The sequence below is a fragment of the Mesoplodon bidens genome (genome assembly GCF_964165515.1).
Source record: "Mesoplodon bidens genome assembly, chromosome: 4".
NCBI lineage: Eukaryota > Metazoa > Chordata > Mammalia > Artiodactyla > Ziphiidae > Mesoplodon > Mesoplodon bidens.
In genome coordinates, this window is record NC_138160.1 from 137593929 (window position 1) to 137612774 (window position 18846).

At 48.9% G+C, this 18846-nt stretch overlaps 1 protein-coding gene across 9 annotated transcripts; it reads right to left on the bottom strand.

Moving 5' to 3' along the window:
• Positions 1 to 353: 353 nt before the first annotated feature.
• On the bottom strand, positions 354 to 11333 carry TRIM41 (tripartite motif containing 41). Of its 9 annotated transcripts, none has more exons than XM_081230947.1 (8): positions 9132 to 11331; positions 5309 to 5404; positions 3323 to 3553; positions 2730 to 2752; positions 2405 to 2532; positions 1807 to 1982; positions 1160 to 1221; positions 354 to 803 (listed from the first exon to the last, which is right to left on the bottom strand). In XM_081230947.1, the coding sequence occupies exons 1-8, from the start codon at positions 9930 to 9932 to the stop codon at positions 788 to 790; spliced, it is 1533 nt and encodes a 510-aa protein (XP_081087073.1). In that variant the 5' UTR covers positions 9933 to 11331; the 3' UTR covers positions 354 to 787. The 9 variants fall into 9 exon arrangements, 8 of the variants coding, with proteins under 8 accessions (XP_081087073.1, XP_081087072.1, XP_081087071.1 ...); XM_081230946.1 differs by having other exon boundaries at positions 1801 to 1982; positions 9132 to 11330; XR_014015518.1 differs by having other exon boundaries at positions 1160 to 1982.
• Positions 11334 to 18846: the final 7513 nt, after the last annotated feature.

Here is an 18846-nt window from a genome sequence, read left to right on the forward strand (position 1 = left end):
GGCAATGCGTCTTTTCTTTGACTTCAATTTAGTGGGACTTCAACTAGATATAATGACATATAAAAAGACTTTGGAGATGTAGTGTGCCTGAGTCTTGGGCTTGAGGGCCATGGTATGGTATAAAGTCTCATAGCAGTGGTAGAAAAGAAGTGGCAAATGATCTTCAAGTAGGTATTCTGAGGGGCCTGCCAGTAACAGGCTAGGCAGGGTATTCAAATGGAGGGGGGTAAGATTTATACCTCAGTCTGTTGAAACAGAATCACACCTGATAGGGAAGGTACAATTAATCTGACCTCCATTTGGTGGCATCTCCTTACTTTATACTTTTCTAAAGGAGTGGACTCCACAAAAGCAGCAAATAAACTTTTTATTTCCGCAACACAACCCATCTTCCCTTTCCCCCAGGAGCATAAACTGACCCCAGCCATCAAAGCAGAGGACAAAAGCTGATAAGTGACAGAAGGCAAAGGGTTACTAGAAAAATAGATTCTGCCCAAGGCTCTCCTCCCAGGGATTCAAATCCCTGTCCCCAGGCTCCCCTCTAGGGCTCACCAAATGGAACTACGCACAAGAAGAGAGGCTGGAAACCTGACAAAAGGAACTCCACTGAACAAAAGGGAAAGGAGCCTGGCAGTGAAAAGACCTGAGGGTTTGGGGAGGGGAGGAGCTTTGCTCCTAGATTAAGTTCTGGAAAAAAGGAAGGCGGTGGGGGGGGAGGAATAATTTATTGGGTGATGTGACGTTTGGAGTTGCGATCATGTCGGCCATTCCAGATCTCTCACTGAAGCTAAATTCTGGCCAGTCTATGGAGGTAGAAATTGGGGATGGAAGAAAAATTAGAATCCTTCGTACTTCCCCCAGAGAGTAGACTGTTTATTATCCAGGTCTACCCTTTTCTCAGCCTGCCTCCCCCCAAAAAGCTTCCAAATCCCTTAGCTAAAATTTACATCAGAAAATGGAATTAGAAATGAGGGCTGTCATGAGCCTTGCCCAAATCCTCCAGTCTCAGAACTGACATGAAAGTTGAACAGGGATGGGGAAAGGGAAGTTGATAATGAGATTACAATCTCCCCTCATCCCCTACTCAAAAACTCAGATCCCTGGGCAGAGGGAGGGAGAGAAGACCAGGCAACTGTTTTCATCAGGGACCCATGCAGACCTGTTGGACAGACTTAGTAGATGAGAAGACTGAGCTGGAGGCTGGGGGCATTCATTAGGCTCCTAGAGGAAGAAGCAGGGGCCTGGGGTCAAGGAGGAGCAGGAAGCAACACAGTCACAAATAGAGGAGCCTTTGAGCTCCCAAACTTATGGGCTACTTTCCACCACCACCCGCCCCCCCAGTGCTAACCAGAGGGGCCCCTGCGGGTGGCAGGTTGATCAAGGGCAGAGCTTGATACGGGTACCCTTGGAGAGCACCCGGAAGAAAGGGAAGACACGCTCGCCCAGGAAGGCAGCCGAAAAGGTGTGCACGTGAGCCAGAGTCTCTGCATTGTAGAAGCCCAGGCGCCCGGCCTCATAGTCCAGGTACACACCAAAGCGCCTTGGTTTCTCACTTGGGCTCAGCAGTGTCTGCTCCGTTGAGCTCTGTGCCTGGTAGCGTTTGCCATTGGTGCCCACACACCACACTTCCCGCTGGAGCAGGGGCTGCTGGGGCAGGTGGAGCCGGCGGCGGCGGTGGTGATGGCGAGAGGAGGAGCTGGCATCACTGCTGCCCACAGAGGACCCCCCAGAGCCCACCTTCTCCTTATGATGGGTTGATTCACGGGCAGCACCCACTGCCCAACCCCGCCGCCCACCCACCTCTACCTCCCAGTAGTGCCGGCCAGAGCGGAAGCCCTGGGCCCCCAGCACACAGCAGTCTGCCGAGAAGCGCTTGGAATGGTCAGCAACCTCCTGCCGCCGCTCTGCCAGGCGGACCCCCCGGCGGTCAGGGGACAGCATCAGGGCCGGGTGAGCCGTGTCAGGGTCCAGCGTCAGGTCCACTTGGGAGGAGGGAGGACAAATACGCCAAGGCTGGAACGACTGTTCCCCATTGGCAGCTCACTCCAAGGTTTGGCCTTTCCTGCTGCCCTTCCCTTCACCTCTCTCCCTCCCCACCATCCAGCTGTCCTCAGCTCCCCACCCCAACCTAGAGTCCAGGCTCGAGTTCCTAGGGGCTCCCCTTCTTTCCCCACTCTGTTTTCAGGACACCAGACAGGTTTTCCCTCTGGCCCCAGCTCTTACTCCCCCAACACCTACCTGGGCTAGGACAAAAGCTACTCTTGGCTTGAAGCCCCCCCAGTTGGCCTCCCTGTATCCTGTATCTCAGCACCCACTATTCCCCCAGGGCCCAACTTCCCTCAGAACCCAATCTCAGGTATGTGAAGAAAAAGGCAAAGGAAGGTCAAACAGATGACCTCCCTACCTCGGGCAGCCTGACAGAACATCCGGCTCATTTTCCTCACGATGGCGTCTGTCAGGAAGTCATGGCTATGGGGTTGACACGGGTCAGGGGACCAGACCTCTGGGGGCTGCAGCTGTACCTCTTCACACCTGGAGGAAGGGGACCGGGCAGGGGGTGGGACCATGATATTCCCAGAGGGAAGAGCAGAAGCTGAGGGGAAGGAGAGGGTCCAGGAGGCAGAAACTCGGGTCCTGGGGAAGGAAGGAGAGGAGCAGGATATCCGAGAGAGGCAGGGATGGGGAACCAGATGCCACTGGGTCACAAAGGATAAAGGGTGGGAACACACCTATTGAAAGTCTCCTTGATGTCCTGGGAATAACAGAAACAAAAAGAGGGAGAGGGAGAAAGAGACAAAGAGAGAGTCAGCTGCACAGGGATGGCTCCCTTCTCCCCATCTGATTCCAGCCAGAGAAAGAACTGAACTTGAACAAGGCAGTGAGAAAAAGGACACAAGGCCCTCAGTAAACAAGGCCCTCAGTAAACATGCATCCATCTCGACCACCCCTGTGCCTCAGTATGCCTAATTTAACTCATCCTGCTGTGGGCCACATAGAATTGTCAACCCCAGTAAAAGGATTTTCACAATACAACTTGGTCATATTTTTCAGGATGTCACTGTCAAAAATTCTTTCCTCAACTCTTAAAACCCTCCTCCTACGAACGGAATCTTCGTTCTTTTCATTGCGTATAATCAACACACACACCACATTTGGCATCAACTACTCTGCAGCCTCCAAAACCTTTTGGTCTTCAGGTTAAATCATTGTGGGTTCCTCCCAATGAGAAGAGAGGCAGCTCTGGACAGGTGTTTGGTAAGCACCGCCTGACAGAGCAGACACAGGGTTCTGGAGGGTGGACAGGGAAGGGGCCATTGCTCACCTGGAGCAGCCGCAGGCCCCCCTGCTGGCTCCGCTCCTGGGCCTCAGCCAGCAGGCGGCTCAGCTGGGCAGCCTGCTCCGAGAGGCGGCTGGCCGCTGCTCCCGCGCGCCCCAGCTGAGCTTCGTGCATCTCTCGGAGGCGCCGCTCTAGCCCTGCCTGCTCTTCGGCCAGAAACCGTGTCAGCCGCCCAAATTCTGAGGCCACAGCTGCCAGCTCTGACTTCATCTGGCTCTGGGATGATGCAAAGGGGATGGTGGATACCACCTCAACACACAGAAACATAAACCTCCAATTTTGCAACTGTTGCCCCTCAATCCAAGGCAAAGGAGCCCTACATTCTGAATGGAAAAAGGGCCCTGTCCCCTTCCCCATCTCCTGGCTTTAGCAGGCACCACTTACATGCTCCTGGCACACTAGTCCCAAACTCACCAACCAATGCCTGCAACACTTATCTCCACCCTGGCTACCTAACTTGACTCGTTCTTCAGGTCTAAGCTTAAACAGTCCTAAGAGAAGTATCTCTCTTCCAGATCTAAATCAGGACCACCCTCATAAATATCATTGTATCTCCTCATGGCATGTATCTCAATTTGAAATGTTGTATTTACAGTGGAGTATCTTTTAACATTGTCTTCACCCACTTCTCTGTAAGCGCTGTTGCCACAGGGTCCTCGGACCCTGGCACAGTGCCGACCACAGAGTAGGTGCTGGTAAGAAGTTTTTGAAATGAATAAAAAATTCAGGAATCAAGATATGAAATTGGGGTCCTGGCTATACCACTAATGACCTTGGGAAAGTCACCCAATCCTTCTAGATCAGGAGTCAGCAAACTTCTTCTGTAAAGGGTCAGATAATATTTTACACTTTATGGGCCAAGAGGCAAAATCAAGGATATTATTATGTAGGTAACTTCGATATATAATGAGAGAAAACCTCTGCCCATTCCCACCCCATCTGCCTGGGCTGGACAATACCAGATGATGGGCGCACTTTTCGCCCAGATATAAGCTGGAGACATTCTTAGGAAAAAGAGTAACAGGCCACAGTGGGGAGGAAAGTCCTGGCTGGCCAAGTGGGTGAAGGAAATAGTCAGTTTCACTCTCTGTCCCAGTGAAACTCAGATCCTGACACCTCTGCACTCCAGGAGCCCAAAAGTCTCAACTTGGGCAGCTGGCTTAGAAGCAAGATAACTCCCCAACTCCCAGACTCAGATTTCACCACTCAGTGCCTAGCAATTGCCAGCAACAGAGTCCCTAATGTGTAGGTGGCAATGAATGAGCACGGGCCCTGGAAGTGGCAAGGCTCAGCCACCCTCTCAGGGTGGCAGGCATTGGAGGGATGGGGGAAGAGGACAGACAGGAAGGATGCCCTGGCTTGGTCTCCAAAGCTCAGCGCCAGGCTATTCCAGTGCCTCCCGGCCTTACAAAAAGAGGCAGAGGTAAGGGGTGGGAATTAGGGGGAAAATATCTAAAAATACTCCTTGGGGAGGGGTGAGCAATAATAAAAAAAAAGGCTGAGAAACACCGGACTAGAAGATATTAGGTCTCTGCAGTGCTAACATTCCTCCCCTCATGCTCAGGGCTGCTTTGCCCACCATTTGCCACCTATCCTGGAACCTGGAGCTTCTCTGATAGCTGATATCTGAATTTTGCCTTGCCCTCTTCTGCTCTCTGTGTTATCTGGTGTGGTGGGCACAGCAGTATGGAGCAGCAGCTCTTGGGTTGGGTGTCTGGGGTGGTAAACCTGCTCTGCAGCCTTGGGCCAGGCACCAACCCTCTCCAAGCTAAACCTGTTTCACTCCATTTTGGAACCTAGGAACAAACATGCCTCTTGATCCACTAAGGCCCCTCTCTCCTCACAACCCTGGGAAGGTGTCTACCTCTCTCCCAGGCCTCGGCTGCCCCTCTTCAGCAGATCTAGTCACCCCTTGTGAGAGCCCATCTTCCCTGCTCTGACCACAGAGCCCTGTCAAGGACATTTACTCACCTTCAACTCTGTCACCCGCCTCTCCTCCTTGGCCTTCATCTTCTGCACAGCCTCCAAGTGCTTCCTCAGTGGTTCCACATGCCCCTGCAGTTTGGCCTAAGGAAACGGGGAAAGGAAGATTAGAGGCCTGGGATGCGAGAGGCACCTGTTCTCAGAGCCCACATACCCCATTCTCCCATTTGGGGTTGGGGCTCAATGCCTGATCACCATCACAGGTATCAAAGGAGCATCACACTCCCTTCCTCCCCTTTCTTCTCTTCAGATGATGACAAAGGCCTCCAACCCTCCACCTGCTCTCATGTACAAAGCCCTGGGTGTGCTCTGAAGGTAGGATCCTGGGACTTCCCAGGCGGTCCAGCAGTTAAGATTCCACGCTTCCACTGCAGGGAGCGAGGGTTCGATCCCTGGTCAGGGAACTAAGATCCCGCATACCATGCAGCGCAGCCAAAAAGTAAAAAAAATAAAATAAAAATAAAGGTAGGATCCTGATGACTACATAGCCCCACACTCAGAGTTGGAGTAAACCTGGCTTGAGCCCCTCACCACACAAAGTCCTTCCATATGAATGTTCCTACCTATAGTCCCTTCCCCCTCATAAGCAATCATCCTCATAATTTTCATCTCTAAATACTCTTCTGATGATTTTAAGCCTGTGCTAAAAATCTTTCAACAGTTCTCCATGACTTGCAAAATATGAGGCTCTCATTGCTCCTTCATTTCTAGCCTCCCCTCCTACACCCCCTCAACATAGACTCTTATTTTTAGTCACATAAAACTTGTCTTTTCCTGAGCATAATTCCATACCTTTATCCATGCTGTTCCCTCTGCCTGGGGCTGCCCTTCTACACTTAGCCCAAGGCATTCTTCCTTTAAAACCCAGCTACCTGACCATGCCCCTGATGGTCCCCAACTTCCTCTGTGATCCCAAGGAACACGAATACGCCTTTACAATACTCCCCTGCACTGCAATCATTTACAAGTGTGCTGCCCCCAGGACACACAGGCTCATGGCAGCAGGAACCCCGCTTTACTTATTGTAATTTCTGCGCTTCTCTCTGTCCATTGGCTTTCTCTCCTACTCAGTTACTTGCTAAATGGAAAACAAATACCCTCTCCTCCTAAAGTTTTAACTCTCTCAGCAAATATGCTCTTGAGCTCTGTGTTCTAATCATCTGTAGCAGAATCTTTTGCTTTAAAGGGCTGTTAGACTAGAATGGAGGAGATAAGCCCGACTTTTGTGCTCTTTCCTTTTTTATGCCATCTACTCCTTCTGCCTTCTATGCCTTCTCCTTTTCCTTAAGGGGTAATACAGCATAGAAGAGCTCAAGCCTAGACTCTGATCTGAACCTGAATGCAGCCCGAGACAAGCCATGCTTCCAGTTTCCGCATCTCAAAAAGGGAACTGGGAATAACAGAATCTACCTCACAGACACTATGCTTAGCACAGTGTCTGGCATGGAGCAAAAGATCAGTACTAAATGTTATCTAGAATTCCCTACCCAAGCCTAAGCTGCCAATGACAGCCTGATAATGACCCTTGATCTAAAGAGGTCAGTGTCCCAGAGCACAAAAGGTAGTCGTTGCACAGGTTAACTGGTCGAAGAAAAAAATCATAATAAAATTACAATCAATCCATAACATAAACATAACATAAACTACACAAAACTTTGCCTTTTGCTATTACTATCTACTTTTCTCCACGATAATTTCAACTCTATTAAGTCAGAATTCATGATGCATAAATTTCTCATTTAATATTTTTCCTAAATTGTTGACAAAAAATTCATACACACAAATTCAAATAGAGTACCATTTAAGAGAAAGTTTCAAGAACGTTTAACTGTTTTGAAGCTTTATTTATACATCATTTGTGCATTATTACCTATTCAATAAGGAGATCTCTCTACAAAACAACAGTGTGCCAAACTAATGCTAGTTAGTGTACATATCTGAAAAGTAACTACCTGCCTGTAAAATACCCTGTAAGTTAGAAAGGGAGTCACTCAAATTAGTTTGACATAATGAAACTTATGTATTTGCATTTGCTGATCAGATTATTTGTGTCTATGTGGCCTCTCCAAATTGCACAGCTCTACTGGCCTGGCATTCAACAGCTATGGCTAACACAAATTAAAATCCAGTTTCAGAAGCTCTTCAGAGGAGTTCTGCAAGGGGAGGGTGGAGAAGGGGTGGAATGCTCATGGATATTCCGCCCTGGGATCCAGTTAACAAAGTGACTGCACATTGTATGATGAGTACAATTAACTAGAAACTGAGGGGATACAAAATGGAAGGACAAAAGGAGCTCACAATCTCCCCTAATAATGTAGGGCCTAAAAGGCAGGTGGTATTACCAGTTCAGTGATTCCCATACTAGCTTGGGCTTTCCAAAGATATTCTCCCTGTCACTGATTCAGAATCTCTAACGGTAGGGCGCACTGTACTTCTGAAAACCTCCACTAATAATTGGAACAATCAGCCACGTTTGACAATCACTGTGTGCAAGGAGTAGTTACTTGTCATGAGGGGTGTAGGTTTGTGTTAGCTGTACGTATCACAGCTGAGAAGCTCTAGACATCTCACTCTAAAACTGGGGTAATGATAATAATACCTAAATAACGTTACTGGGGGAATCAGGGGAAGGTGTGAAAATGCAAGTCATAAAACAAAAAAGCTCTGTGCAGACTACGTAGAAGCAGCTACCCTCTCCTCCTGGTTGCACTGCTACAAACCCATCTGGGCCTTTGCTAAATAATGTTATTTCTACTGGCTGTCTCACACACAAATCTCCTTTATCTGTGTCCAAAGAATCAAGATCAGAAGTAGGAGGCAAGATATTAACTAAACTAGAATCAGACTCCAAGAAGAAAAGTCACATGTCAGAAAAGTCAAACAAACAGCAGACATCCAAACGGCGCTGACCCTGTTAACGGTATAGGCCAGGGCTGGGGGTGGTCATAACCAAGTCCATCAGTTACTAGTAGCTGTGGGGCCCTGTGTATATTACTTAAATCTCTGTTTCCCAATCTGTAAAACAGGAATACAAACCATATCAAACTCACAGGATTGTTTTCAGTTTTAAATGAGACAGTCCATGAAAAGTGCTTAGTACAGTGCTGGGGTACATACTAAGAAATTAAAGTTCAAAGACATTCAGAGACTAAAAGCCAGGTCTTCTGACTTAAAAACCTCTCCCTTTTTTCTGAATTCCCAGGAAAGGTAAGAAGCCCTGGCCGCGACACCAGAGTGATGCAGATCCACGTAGAGAACCAAGCCGTACCTTGGAGTGGGTGGGGAACGCCTTAGAAAGCCAGTGAGGAGCGTGTGGGTCTGATACGAGTAGTCAATACTACATTCCTGCCCCTCAGAGCCCCTTCTTATTTGAGCCCCAAGTTCTTTCCATTGCGAGGGGTTTTAGTCAAGGATACATTTAAGAGTCACCCAGAGTTAAATGAGACTGGTACTAAAGCCCTAGGGGCTTGTCACTTGCATCCCTATTACTTAGGGCCAGTGGAAGTGTAAAAGAGCAGTGGCTTTTCCCCAGAAGACAAAGCCCAGAGATATGGCATCACCAATTTTGCCAGATCTCCTTTGAGGAAGCCAGTCTTCCCTGGTCTTCTTCACTGTGTCTACTTTGTCTGTGTCCAGGATCCTTCTCACTCTAACCCATCCTGGTGCCAGTAAGTGCTTAGGTAAGGAGAATCAGCTCAACAGTACATGAGGTTCTTGGGCGGGGGGGCGGGGGGGAATACATGTTTCCTTTTCCCAGCTCCTCTTGCTTCCTCTCCACCCCCACTAAACTCCCATCTTCTACTTCTCTCACCTTGTACTCCTGCACCACCTCCTCCAATGGCACCACGCTGTGCTGTTTGTGGCTCCTGGATTCTCGGCACACCACACAGATGGCTTCTTCATCCACCTCGCAAAAGAGCTTCAGGGCTTCTTGGTGTTTGGGACAAATGCCCTGCTCGTTCCCACGGCTCCCTCGACCAGGGGTTGGGTGCATCTGCCGAATCACCTGGACCATGTTGGCCAGCTGCAGGTTGGGGCGGAAGCTCCGCCTGGGAAAGCTCTTGCGGCACTGGGGGCAGGTGAAGCACCTCCGAGGGGCTGGAGGCGGGGTCAGTGGGGTGACAGGATCTAGCTCCTCTTCCTCGTCCTCCTCCAGCACTTCCTCCTCATCCTCCTCGTCCTCCCCCCTCAGGTCCCCCTCCACGTTCCCCAAGTAGTAGTCCAGGTCTTCCTCCTCGTCCTCCTCCTCCCACACGTAGTCCATGTTTTCCCAGTTGGACCCGCCCATGCCACTGGTCCAGAACACACCCTCCTCTTCCTCCTCGACTTCCTCCTCCATGTCGCCCTCATAGTCTTCATCCCGCATGGGGGTGTCCCACCCCCCACCGGCCTCCACTTCCTCCTCCTCTCCGTCCTCCTCCTCTTCCTCCCGGTCTAACTCGTCCCTGTCCTCTTCATCCTCCCCTCCCCACAGCTGGGTTACACACACTCGGCAGAAGTTGTGCCCGCAGCCGATGGACACAGGGTCCGTGAAGTAATCGAGGCAGATGGCGCACACCGCCTCCTCCTGAAGGGTCTGCACAGGGTTGGGTGCCATGGCAACGGCAGCCATCTTAGTGTCCAGTCAGCCAGTGTAGACGGGCGGTGGGGGGGTGGGGGGCGGGGGGGTCTTCCCTCTCAGACGCCCTGACGACCCAGCCCCACCCCCAGCCCTGCCTCTCCACACCTTGCCTCAAGCGCAGCCAGAGAAATGTCCTCCCGACAACCCACCCCTCCGCACAGAGTTCCCTACTCCCAGACGACAACCGTGTCCCTGAGAGGGGAGGGGACACAGCTGAGCGATACCGCCAAGTCCCTCAGGTGGCCCTGAGTGCAAATCTACCCCAAAGGTCCGTTGGCCTCCTCATAAACCCCCGCCCCTCCTCACTTCCTGGCTCCGCCCCCTCATTTCCGTCCCCCCAACACTTCCGGTGCTGTGAGCCACCCAAGCTCGCGAGTTCCATCCGCGGTCACGCTACATCCCTTTCTACCCCTCTCCCTACCCTTACCCGCCCCGGGCCCCTGGGTGACAGAAAACGGTGAGAAGACACTCTAGCAGGCACTCGGGAACAGGGCGGGAGACCTAGAAAGACGGAGGCGCACGCCTCTGTGATGCGAGGGAGCAAGGAACGCAGACCAAACAGAAAGCTCGGCCTCCCCCATCGCCCGCCACTGGGGATAAACTTCGGGGGACGGTGGAAGGGCTTGGCGCCCGTCTGCTCTCGGTGCTATGACCGCATCGGCCCGGCGCCATCCTACCGACCGGACACGGAGAACTGCAGCAGGGACTCTGCACCGCCGGTACCGGAAGCGGAGGGGCGGCGGTTGGTGAGCGCCCTGAAGTACTTCCGGCCCTTCTAGGCGAAGGACTTTGTTGTTTGAGGGCTCTGAGCGTCCCTCCGAGACTAGGGGGCGGGGCCTGTAGAAGTGCGGTGGAGGTGGGACCGGAGACCCTCCCCCTCCTCCTCCCCTCTGTAGTTGGCATTTCCACACCCGTTTTAGAAACTGCGGTCGGTCACTATCGCATCGTTTAGATGAACTTTCCTAATTGCCATCAGTAAAGGAACGGTTGCAAATCATGACATGCACATTCACACATTGGAACACTTTAGATATAAAAAAGGAATCCTCTTCAAAATGTACAGGATTCTGAAGTGAAAAAAGCAAGGTGCTGAATAGTGTGTAGAGTATATCTGTAAAAAATGGGGGGGGGGAATAGGATGTTAAATGTATGTAATAGCTTTATAGTCTTGTGTTTATTCATAAAGTAAGGGCAGTTGTGTCTATCTAAGAGGGCTTAATGAAATTAATGTAATGCAAAGCTATTAGAATGTTGCTTAGCTACAAGGTTTAGCTACCCATTATTATCATCGTCGTCGTCTGTCTCTGGAAGAATACTAGTTTCTCTGGGAAGTCTGAGGATCCAGGATAGGAAGGACACTTTTCCGTAAATGTCGTTGTGTGTGTTTTGAATTTTGAACCATGTCAATGTATTGCCTTAAAGAAAAAAAAAAAAGTGTGTTTTTTCCCCCAAGTGCTGTCGATTCATTTAACACTTTCTGAGCTGTGCACCACGCGTGCTCCACGCCCAGAAAACCTCGAGGTCTGTCTTCGTGGAGTCGCAGTCTAAGAGCAGGGACTCAGAATGGGTTTGCGGAATTGATTTTACTTGAGAGAATCCTAGGGGGCATGTAGAACGGCATCAGTAAAGATACTGCTGTGGTACTCAGAGCAACTCTGCCAAATAGATTATTTGTGCAATAGAAATAATACTTGATGCTTTAAAATATATATATATATCGCTTAATTAAAAATTAAAAAAAAAACCTGCGGGGAAAGTTACAGGACCTATATCCATGTACAGAATCCCCAGCGAGTGTCGGACGCTGCGCGATGCCAGGGCTGGGCACGCAGAATTGACCCTGATCTCGAGGCCCTTCCCGCCTCTTGGGGAAGCGCCAAATGGACGTGCTTTCTAAAGTGGTGGTCCGAACGCGCCAAAACCACGAATCCTCGTGCGTGAACTGTACTAGGCCGTGCCGGGAGCTGCGAGCGCTACTGTGGCAGAAAAATGGGGCCACAAGACCTGAACACGGTTCAGCCGGCCCCTGATGCCAGCCCCTTGTGCCTCTGGATTTGTGGCGTTTCTCAACCCCGCCAGTTCCGGCTACGTATAGATTTCAGGGTGTAATCAGGTTGCCTTGCTATGGGTGTTTCCGTAGTGTAGTGGTTATCACGTTCGCCTCACACGCGAAAGGTCCCCGGTTCGAAACCGGGCGGAAACAACTTTTGGTCCTAGTCACCGTCTCTTCCGCATCCCGGAGAGTGAAGGCTGTCACATGAAGTACAAGTGTGTGTTTATCTCTATTTCTATTTCTCGGAGACTGGCCGTGAGGCGGTACCGTAGCAGTCTATATACTCCATAAGTGCTCCAACGTAAATTCAGGTCTCGTTACCTCAGCTAATCTCTTTGTTCTTCCCCCCGGAAGCCTGCACGGCCACCTCTTCCGTGTCGAGGGGGCGTAGACTTCGGACCCCTCGGCCCTAGTCATTAGGGCAGAGCCAGGCGCACCGTTGGCGCTCCATAATACTTCTGCGGTTGCTTAGCAGTGTGCCTGCATCCTTGCTTGTGGATCTTGGTCTCTTGGGACAGAAAACGCACCGTCACTAGCCGCCCGGCTAGCTCAGTCGGTAGAGCATGAGACTCTTAATCTCAGGGTCGTGGGTTCGAGCCCCACGTTGGGCGCTAGTTCGTTTTGGAAATTAGGATAATAAAAGAGCTTTTAATGCAAGGGCAGCAAGGTATTCTCCAGACCAAGACCCGCCCTCGAGATGGAGTGCACCCAGCTCTAAGGCCTATCGCTTCCCGAAAGGGAGAGTGAAGGGTGACTGCCGGCGGACAAATTCCTAGGGGCCTGTTCTTCGGACCAGATTCCGCTTACTGACATCCGCCTATCAGCGCTCAACATGTATTAGGCGCCCTCTATTTAATAGACGACCTGCCCGCGTGTCCCGGGCAAGCTTCCCTGGGAGGGAGGGCACTGAGTGACCCCCGGAAGCTGCGGTAGGATCCCAGGGCTCCCTGATTAGCGACCACCTTACCAGGTGATTTAGAGGTTAGTATTCCGCGCTCTCACCGCCGCCGCCCTGTTTCGATGTCCGAGACCCTCATGTCCAGTATACTCTCTTTATGCGCCATACTGAGTCGATCTTTTGTGAAATGTTGCCCCACACATCCCAGCCTCCACATTCCCCCTCCACATAAAGGAACGTGAAAATGTCCTTTCTTGGAACACCCTAACATGAACATCTTCGGTTTACCGGTCTTGTCACGAAATTCTTCCTTAACTTCACTTGAATTCATTCTTTTCCATTTATTGTTCCTTAGTCCTGCAAATTCAGCCCATTTTCTATTTTCCGTCTGTAGAAGTCTCCCCACATACATACCAGACCACAAGAGAAGTCTGTTCATTATATAAAGCTGGTTTATTAAACTTGCTAAGCGAAGGATACTACCACCTTCGGTCTCAGAAGTGCATCAAAAGGGAGCGTTAGGGAGGGTTTAGCATGACACCCCCTGAGAGCATTGTGGACAGGAATCGGGCAGAGTTGCTAGTACGGGCCTACCTCACGCGTCCCTGGGGAGTTAGTGTTATTATGGTCTTTTCTTGGAACGTTTGGGTCTAAACAAGACGGTGTTAGAAGAGTTTGAACTTTGGCATTTCGTCTTGCACAAATGCTTGCGGATTCGTTTGCAAAGTGGTTTCAGGGTTATTTTTTACCACCTTTAGTGAGACTGGAAAACATTCCTAAAAGATTCTGGCTTTTTCATTAAGAGAAAGCAGAAGTGCATGACAGGAATAAAGATGCAGAAGTAGAGAATGGACATGAGGACACGGGGAGGGGGAAGGGTAAGCTGGAACAAAGTGAGGGAGTGGCGTGGACATATATACACTACCAAGCGTAAAATAGATAGCTAGTGGGAAGTAGCTGCATAGCACAGGGAGATCAGCTCGGTGCTTGTGTCCATCTACAGGGGTGGGATAGGGAGGGTGGGAGGGAGACGCAAGAGGGAGGAGATATGGGGATATATGTATATGTATAGCTGATTCACTTTGTTATACAGCAGAAACTAACACACCACTGTAAAGCAATTATTCTCCCATAAAGATGTTTAAAAAAAAAGAGAGAGAGAGCGAGAGAAAGCCTAAGTGGACAAGCTTCTCTTCCCTGTCTCCCAACAAGCCCAGGGCACGCCCGCCCGAGCTTTCTGCTACAATTCCTGCTTTTCTCTCCTCTCCACTCCTTCCACCGCCGCCCCTCGGGCCAGGTCTGGTTTAGAATCCCTGTGCTAGTAAGTGACCCACGTTGCTTTTGGCATTCATAGGTTCAGACGTTAGGCAAACGCATGGTAGGATCTTCGGTCTTTTTCTCGAGCGGTAGTAAAAGCTGCAGAGGCAGAAGGACTCGCACTGATTTACGTCTTGGATTCTTTCAGGAATGATGAGCAGAAGGTGTGAGGGGACTGAGACCGCATCAGGGAGAGGGGCCGGAAGGAAACAGTCACGGTCCAGACAGGAGGCGGCTGGCGCCAGGGGCAAGGCAGCAGCCGACCGGAGAAGCGGTGAAGAAGCTGGATGTATGGTTTGTACTCAGGGCAGGAGAGGGGTCTCCTGGATTTCTGCTTTCGATGGTTCAACAACCGAGATCGGATACTGAAGATTGGAAGTGGTGGGGCAGAGAGGAGAGAGGAGTAATGAGTTCAGTCTTGAACAAGTTGGGAGACATCTAAAGGGACATGTGCAAGACAGGGGAGAGCAGTCTTAGCTGGAGTCTCAGTTGCAGGGATAGAGTGTGGGTCAAGCAGTGAGCTGGGATCTGACCCTCAGGGAGATGGCCTCAGGTAAAAGAAGCAGGAGTCGGAATAGGAGGAAAGCCAGCAGCGAAGCTTTCATTGAAGCCAAGGGAGTCGAGATGTGCAAAAAGGGACGACAAGTGGGTAGAATCAAATTATAGTCTAGGAAGGGAAAATGGTAAAGCGTCCATGGATTGGGCCACTTGCAGGCCCCTTGGTAACCTTGAACTAGACTTGGACAAGAGGGCCTCCTGCCCTGTGCTCTGGGGGAGAGGGCCTTCCGTGTCACAGACACTTCAAGGATCCCTACTCAGTAGGACTCAATCTCTGTTCCAATTCCTGGTTACCTAGGTCTTTGGGAACAAGCATCGGCAACAGAAAAACATTTTGCAATATTATACCATCGATACTACTCTTAAATCTGCATACATGTAGATCTACATATAGCATATGTTAAACCTCATCCCAATTCCGGAAATTGAATGAGTTTTATTTTTATAAAATACTTAAAAGATTTCACTACGTTTTCAAAATTTAATAAATATTTTCAGCTTTATTTAAATAACATCGACTTAAAATTTGATATTCACTAATTTCAGTCTCCCCTTTATTCTTAATAATTTTGTATAATTTCTAAGAAATATATAATTATATTGAAAGCATATGTACAATTAATTTCATTGTTGCTTGTTCGTATCTAATTTACATTTTGACGAAAATATATTCAAATCTCATATACTTTGAATGTATTTGAACCCTTTAGATCTAACTGTCAATAGAGCACAAATTATCTGAAAATTTAAACCCGGCAGCTATCTCCCTAGAAGACAGAGATAATGGAGAGGGTTATCCAGCCTCAAGCCACATTTTACCTTCCCTCCCACGAGGCCCGCTGCTTTCATTCACACTTTTTTTTTTTAATTGCTACACTTGATTGATTTCACTACCCACTAATGGATCCCGAGGCCACCAAGGGACCGGTATTCCAGGGCAGAATGGTTCGGGGGGCTCTGAGCCAGCGGGTGGGTAGGGGGGTCCTGGACATTGACCATGATCATAAGTCCTATAAAATATATGGGAAGACAAGCGCCTGTGTGTTTCCGTAGTGTAGTGGTTATCACGTTCGCCTAACACGCGAAAGGTCCCCGGTTCGAAACCGGGCGGAAACAATAACGTTCCCTGTTTTTTTTTTTTTTTTTTTTTTTCTTCTTCTCCCCTGCTAAAACAGTTCCTTCCAGTTAACTTGACTACTTCTGTCATTTGTTGCTGGAATGTATGTGCATAAAAGTATGCATAACTTTTACAGTTTTATCCATACTCCTGTCTTTTCCAATCTATTACCAGTTCCCTTCAAGCTAATATGTTCCACATCTCTAGGTCTGTAGTGCAAAACCAGGTGGTCTATGTCATTAGAGCCAGACTTCACAGAACTTAAAATCCTAGAAGATTTAGAGGCAGCAAAAGGCGGGAATCCCACTCAACGACAAATGAAATATTAAAAAAAAAAAAGTACAAAAAGGAGTGCGTTGGAAACGTATAGTGGAAGTCAGGCCGGGGAATTATTCACAGGAAAGATAGCAGTAATAACCATACCATCGATCACATCACGTTGACTGTGTCTGGTCCTGTTGTAGGTGTCTCCCTCTACTGTAGGTGAGGCCACTGAGGCACAGACACATCACATAAGGTGAGCAAATGTGGGGTAGAGGAAATAGTAGACGGTGCTAAAGGACGGAGAATGGGAGAAGAAACAGGGCACCGAGAGAAATTCAAGTTAGCACAGCCCGAAAAACAGCTGGTTCTGCCAGTGATCTGCTGGCGACTGGCTCCCGCTCGGCGCTGCTGCTATCGTGACAACCTGCACCTTACAGACACCACCGTGAGCGAGTCTGAGTTTTTCTACCCTGACTGGTTTCACTCCCATCCTGCGCCTCCTCATCAAACCGTCCTCAGCGGCAGTGCAGAACAGTAAAAAGAACCATCAGTCTCTCCAGAGGTGTCTCGGTCAGCCGCCTTCTTCACCGATCTCACTTGCTGCGCATCTGTTTCGGGCCCGTGCAAAGTGACAGGTGTGTTGAGAAACGGGCTCCAGAGATCAAGGGGAAAAGGCAGCGAAGGCTTCACAGAAGCAGACCAGCGGTGCTTGGAGTCCCCAAAACAGAGTTCCCGGCCGGAGAGATGTCAGTAGAGAAGCACACGATGTGGACTTTTGCAGTGCAGCCTGGAAAATGGGGTTCACACTTTCATACACCTGACGGTACACCAACTTACACGTGAGAGAAGCAACTTCTTTCCCAGGACTTCTGTCAAACTCGAAAGTCAAGTAGAGAAAACATCAAAGTGGTAAATCAAATTCTCTTTCAAGTTTCACGCATTTTTTTTTTTTTTTCTTTTTTGGCTTCGCTTCGCAGCTTGCGGGATCTCATTTCCCAGACTAGGGATCAAATCCTGGCCCTGGCAGTGAAAGCGCCGAGTCCTAACCATTGGACCTCCAGGGAATTCCCTAAAATTTCACACATCTTAAATGCAGACAAAACATAACCAAAAATAGCCCAGTGATGGCAAAACTTGTTAGGCCACCTGCATTCACATAACTTACACACACACACAATCAATATCGGGCCCATCTCTTTATCATTGCTCTTTTATACTTATTTGTATGCCTTACCTGGGTTTACAGATGTAAACCCAACCAAGAATGACAGGGCCCTGTCATGCAACTTAGAGCCCTAGAAGAGTGAGGAATTTTGGACCCCACTTGGAAGAATTCTCCCAGGCTTTCCCCTGCTGACCCAAGTTCTTTTTTTTTCCTCGTGTTTTTCAGACTAATTTGAGATGAGTCAGTACAGTCCCTGCATCCGAGGCTCCAGACTGCCAGAGGTTCTCTTGCAACCCCTCCAAGCCAACCCAGGACTCTGGAAGGCCAGGACCATCACTCAGTCCTGTCACTCTTCTCCAAGTGGATTTTGGTCTGTGCCTCAGCTAATATAAGAGTTGTCATCTGACTTCCTTGGGGAGACAGTAAACAAATTCAGTGCAACACAATCAACACCAAAGAACCAGCTGGACTGAGCAACAAGCTCCACAGAAAGCTGTCTCACGTGAGTCATATTTCTTTTGGGTTACATTTAATGCTAAATTGTCAGTAGGACTTGACAGGTTTCCTAGATTCATCTTGTTTCAATTAATGCTAAAATTATTCTCTTTTTGATGCTTAAATTGTAGCTGCTTGTCAGTGGAAGCCCCTTTAAATTGGCCCCTTGGTCCTTTCAGCATTGCCCTGGCAATTTGAGAGCATCCTTGTTTCCTGGTAGAAACTCACACTTCGGGCCTATCTATAATTTTTCCTGGATGCAGGAGAATGTTCAGGGAGCTTGACTGATTGATTGATTTTTAGTGAAGAGTAAAAGAAAAGAGCCAAATCTGGGTGTCAGGACAGTGCATGGGGCCAAAAGTCCCTGGCTCCCCCACTTCTGACGTACCCTAGGGAAATCCTTTAAAGGATGTAAGCTTACACTGAGAGCTCTATTTAATTGTAGCTTTGCTAGATCTTTACTTTTTTTTTTCAGATAAACCCCAACATCATTACTCTACAAAATCATTTACCTAAATCTCTCACTCAAAAGTAATTGTATTCCTTTTTACTCTCATTTTTTAAACTTTTATTAGAAAATTTAAAGTAGACAGAATGGTATTAGGAAACCCCAAGTACTAATCACTCAGCTTCAACACTTTTCTTCCACCATGTCTGTTTTATCTGTACATCTACCACTTCCCATCCCACTGCCTCTTTTCTTCATAATCCTCATAGATCTCATGGAATAGCCTTCTATAGTCACTCTATTGATCATCTCCCTTTCCCTCTGGTTCTTTTATGTGTAAAACTTCAAGGTTAGGAAATAATATTAATAGCTACAAATCTCATGAACTGGGTCCTTACCGGGGACTAGCAACTGTTCTAGGTGCTGGGCATCATTGACTCCTTTGCACCCTTGCAACAAACCTATGGTGTGCCACACTGAAAAGGAAACTTCATTCACTCATTCATTTACATTGCAGTGAAAAAGACAGACCAGGTCCCTGCCCTCCTGATGTTTACCTTCTGATGGGCAATTAAAATAACAAACAAATA

Bases quoted from the DNA above. Each gene is read 5' to 3' on its own strand.
- TRIM41 (XM_081230942.1), bottom strand. From the start codon at position 9,932: ATGGCTGCCGTTGCCATGGCACCCAACCCTGTGCAGACCCTTCAGGAG. The intron at 2,533-2,729 runs GTGTGTTCCCAC...CCCTTCCTCCAG, and splicing joins ATCAAGGAGACTTTCAATAG to GTGTGAAGAGGTACAGCTGC. The intron at 1,983-2,404 runs GTAGGGAGGTCA...CCTCCTCCCAAG, and splicing joins GTTCTGTCAGGCTGCCCGAG to TGGACCTGACGCTGGACCCT.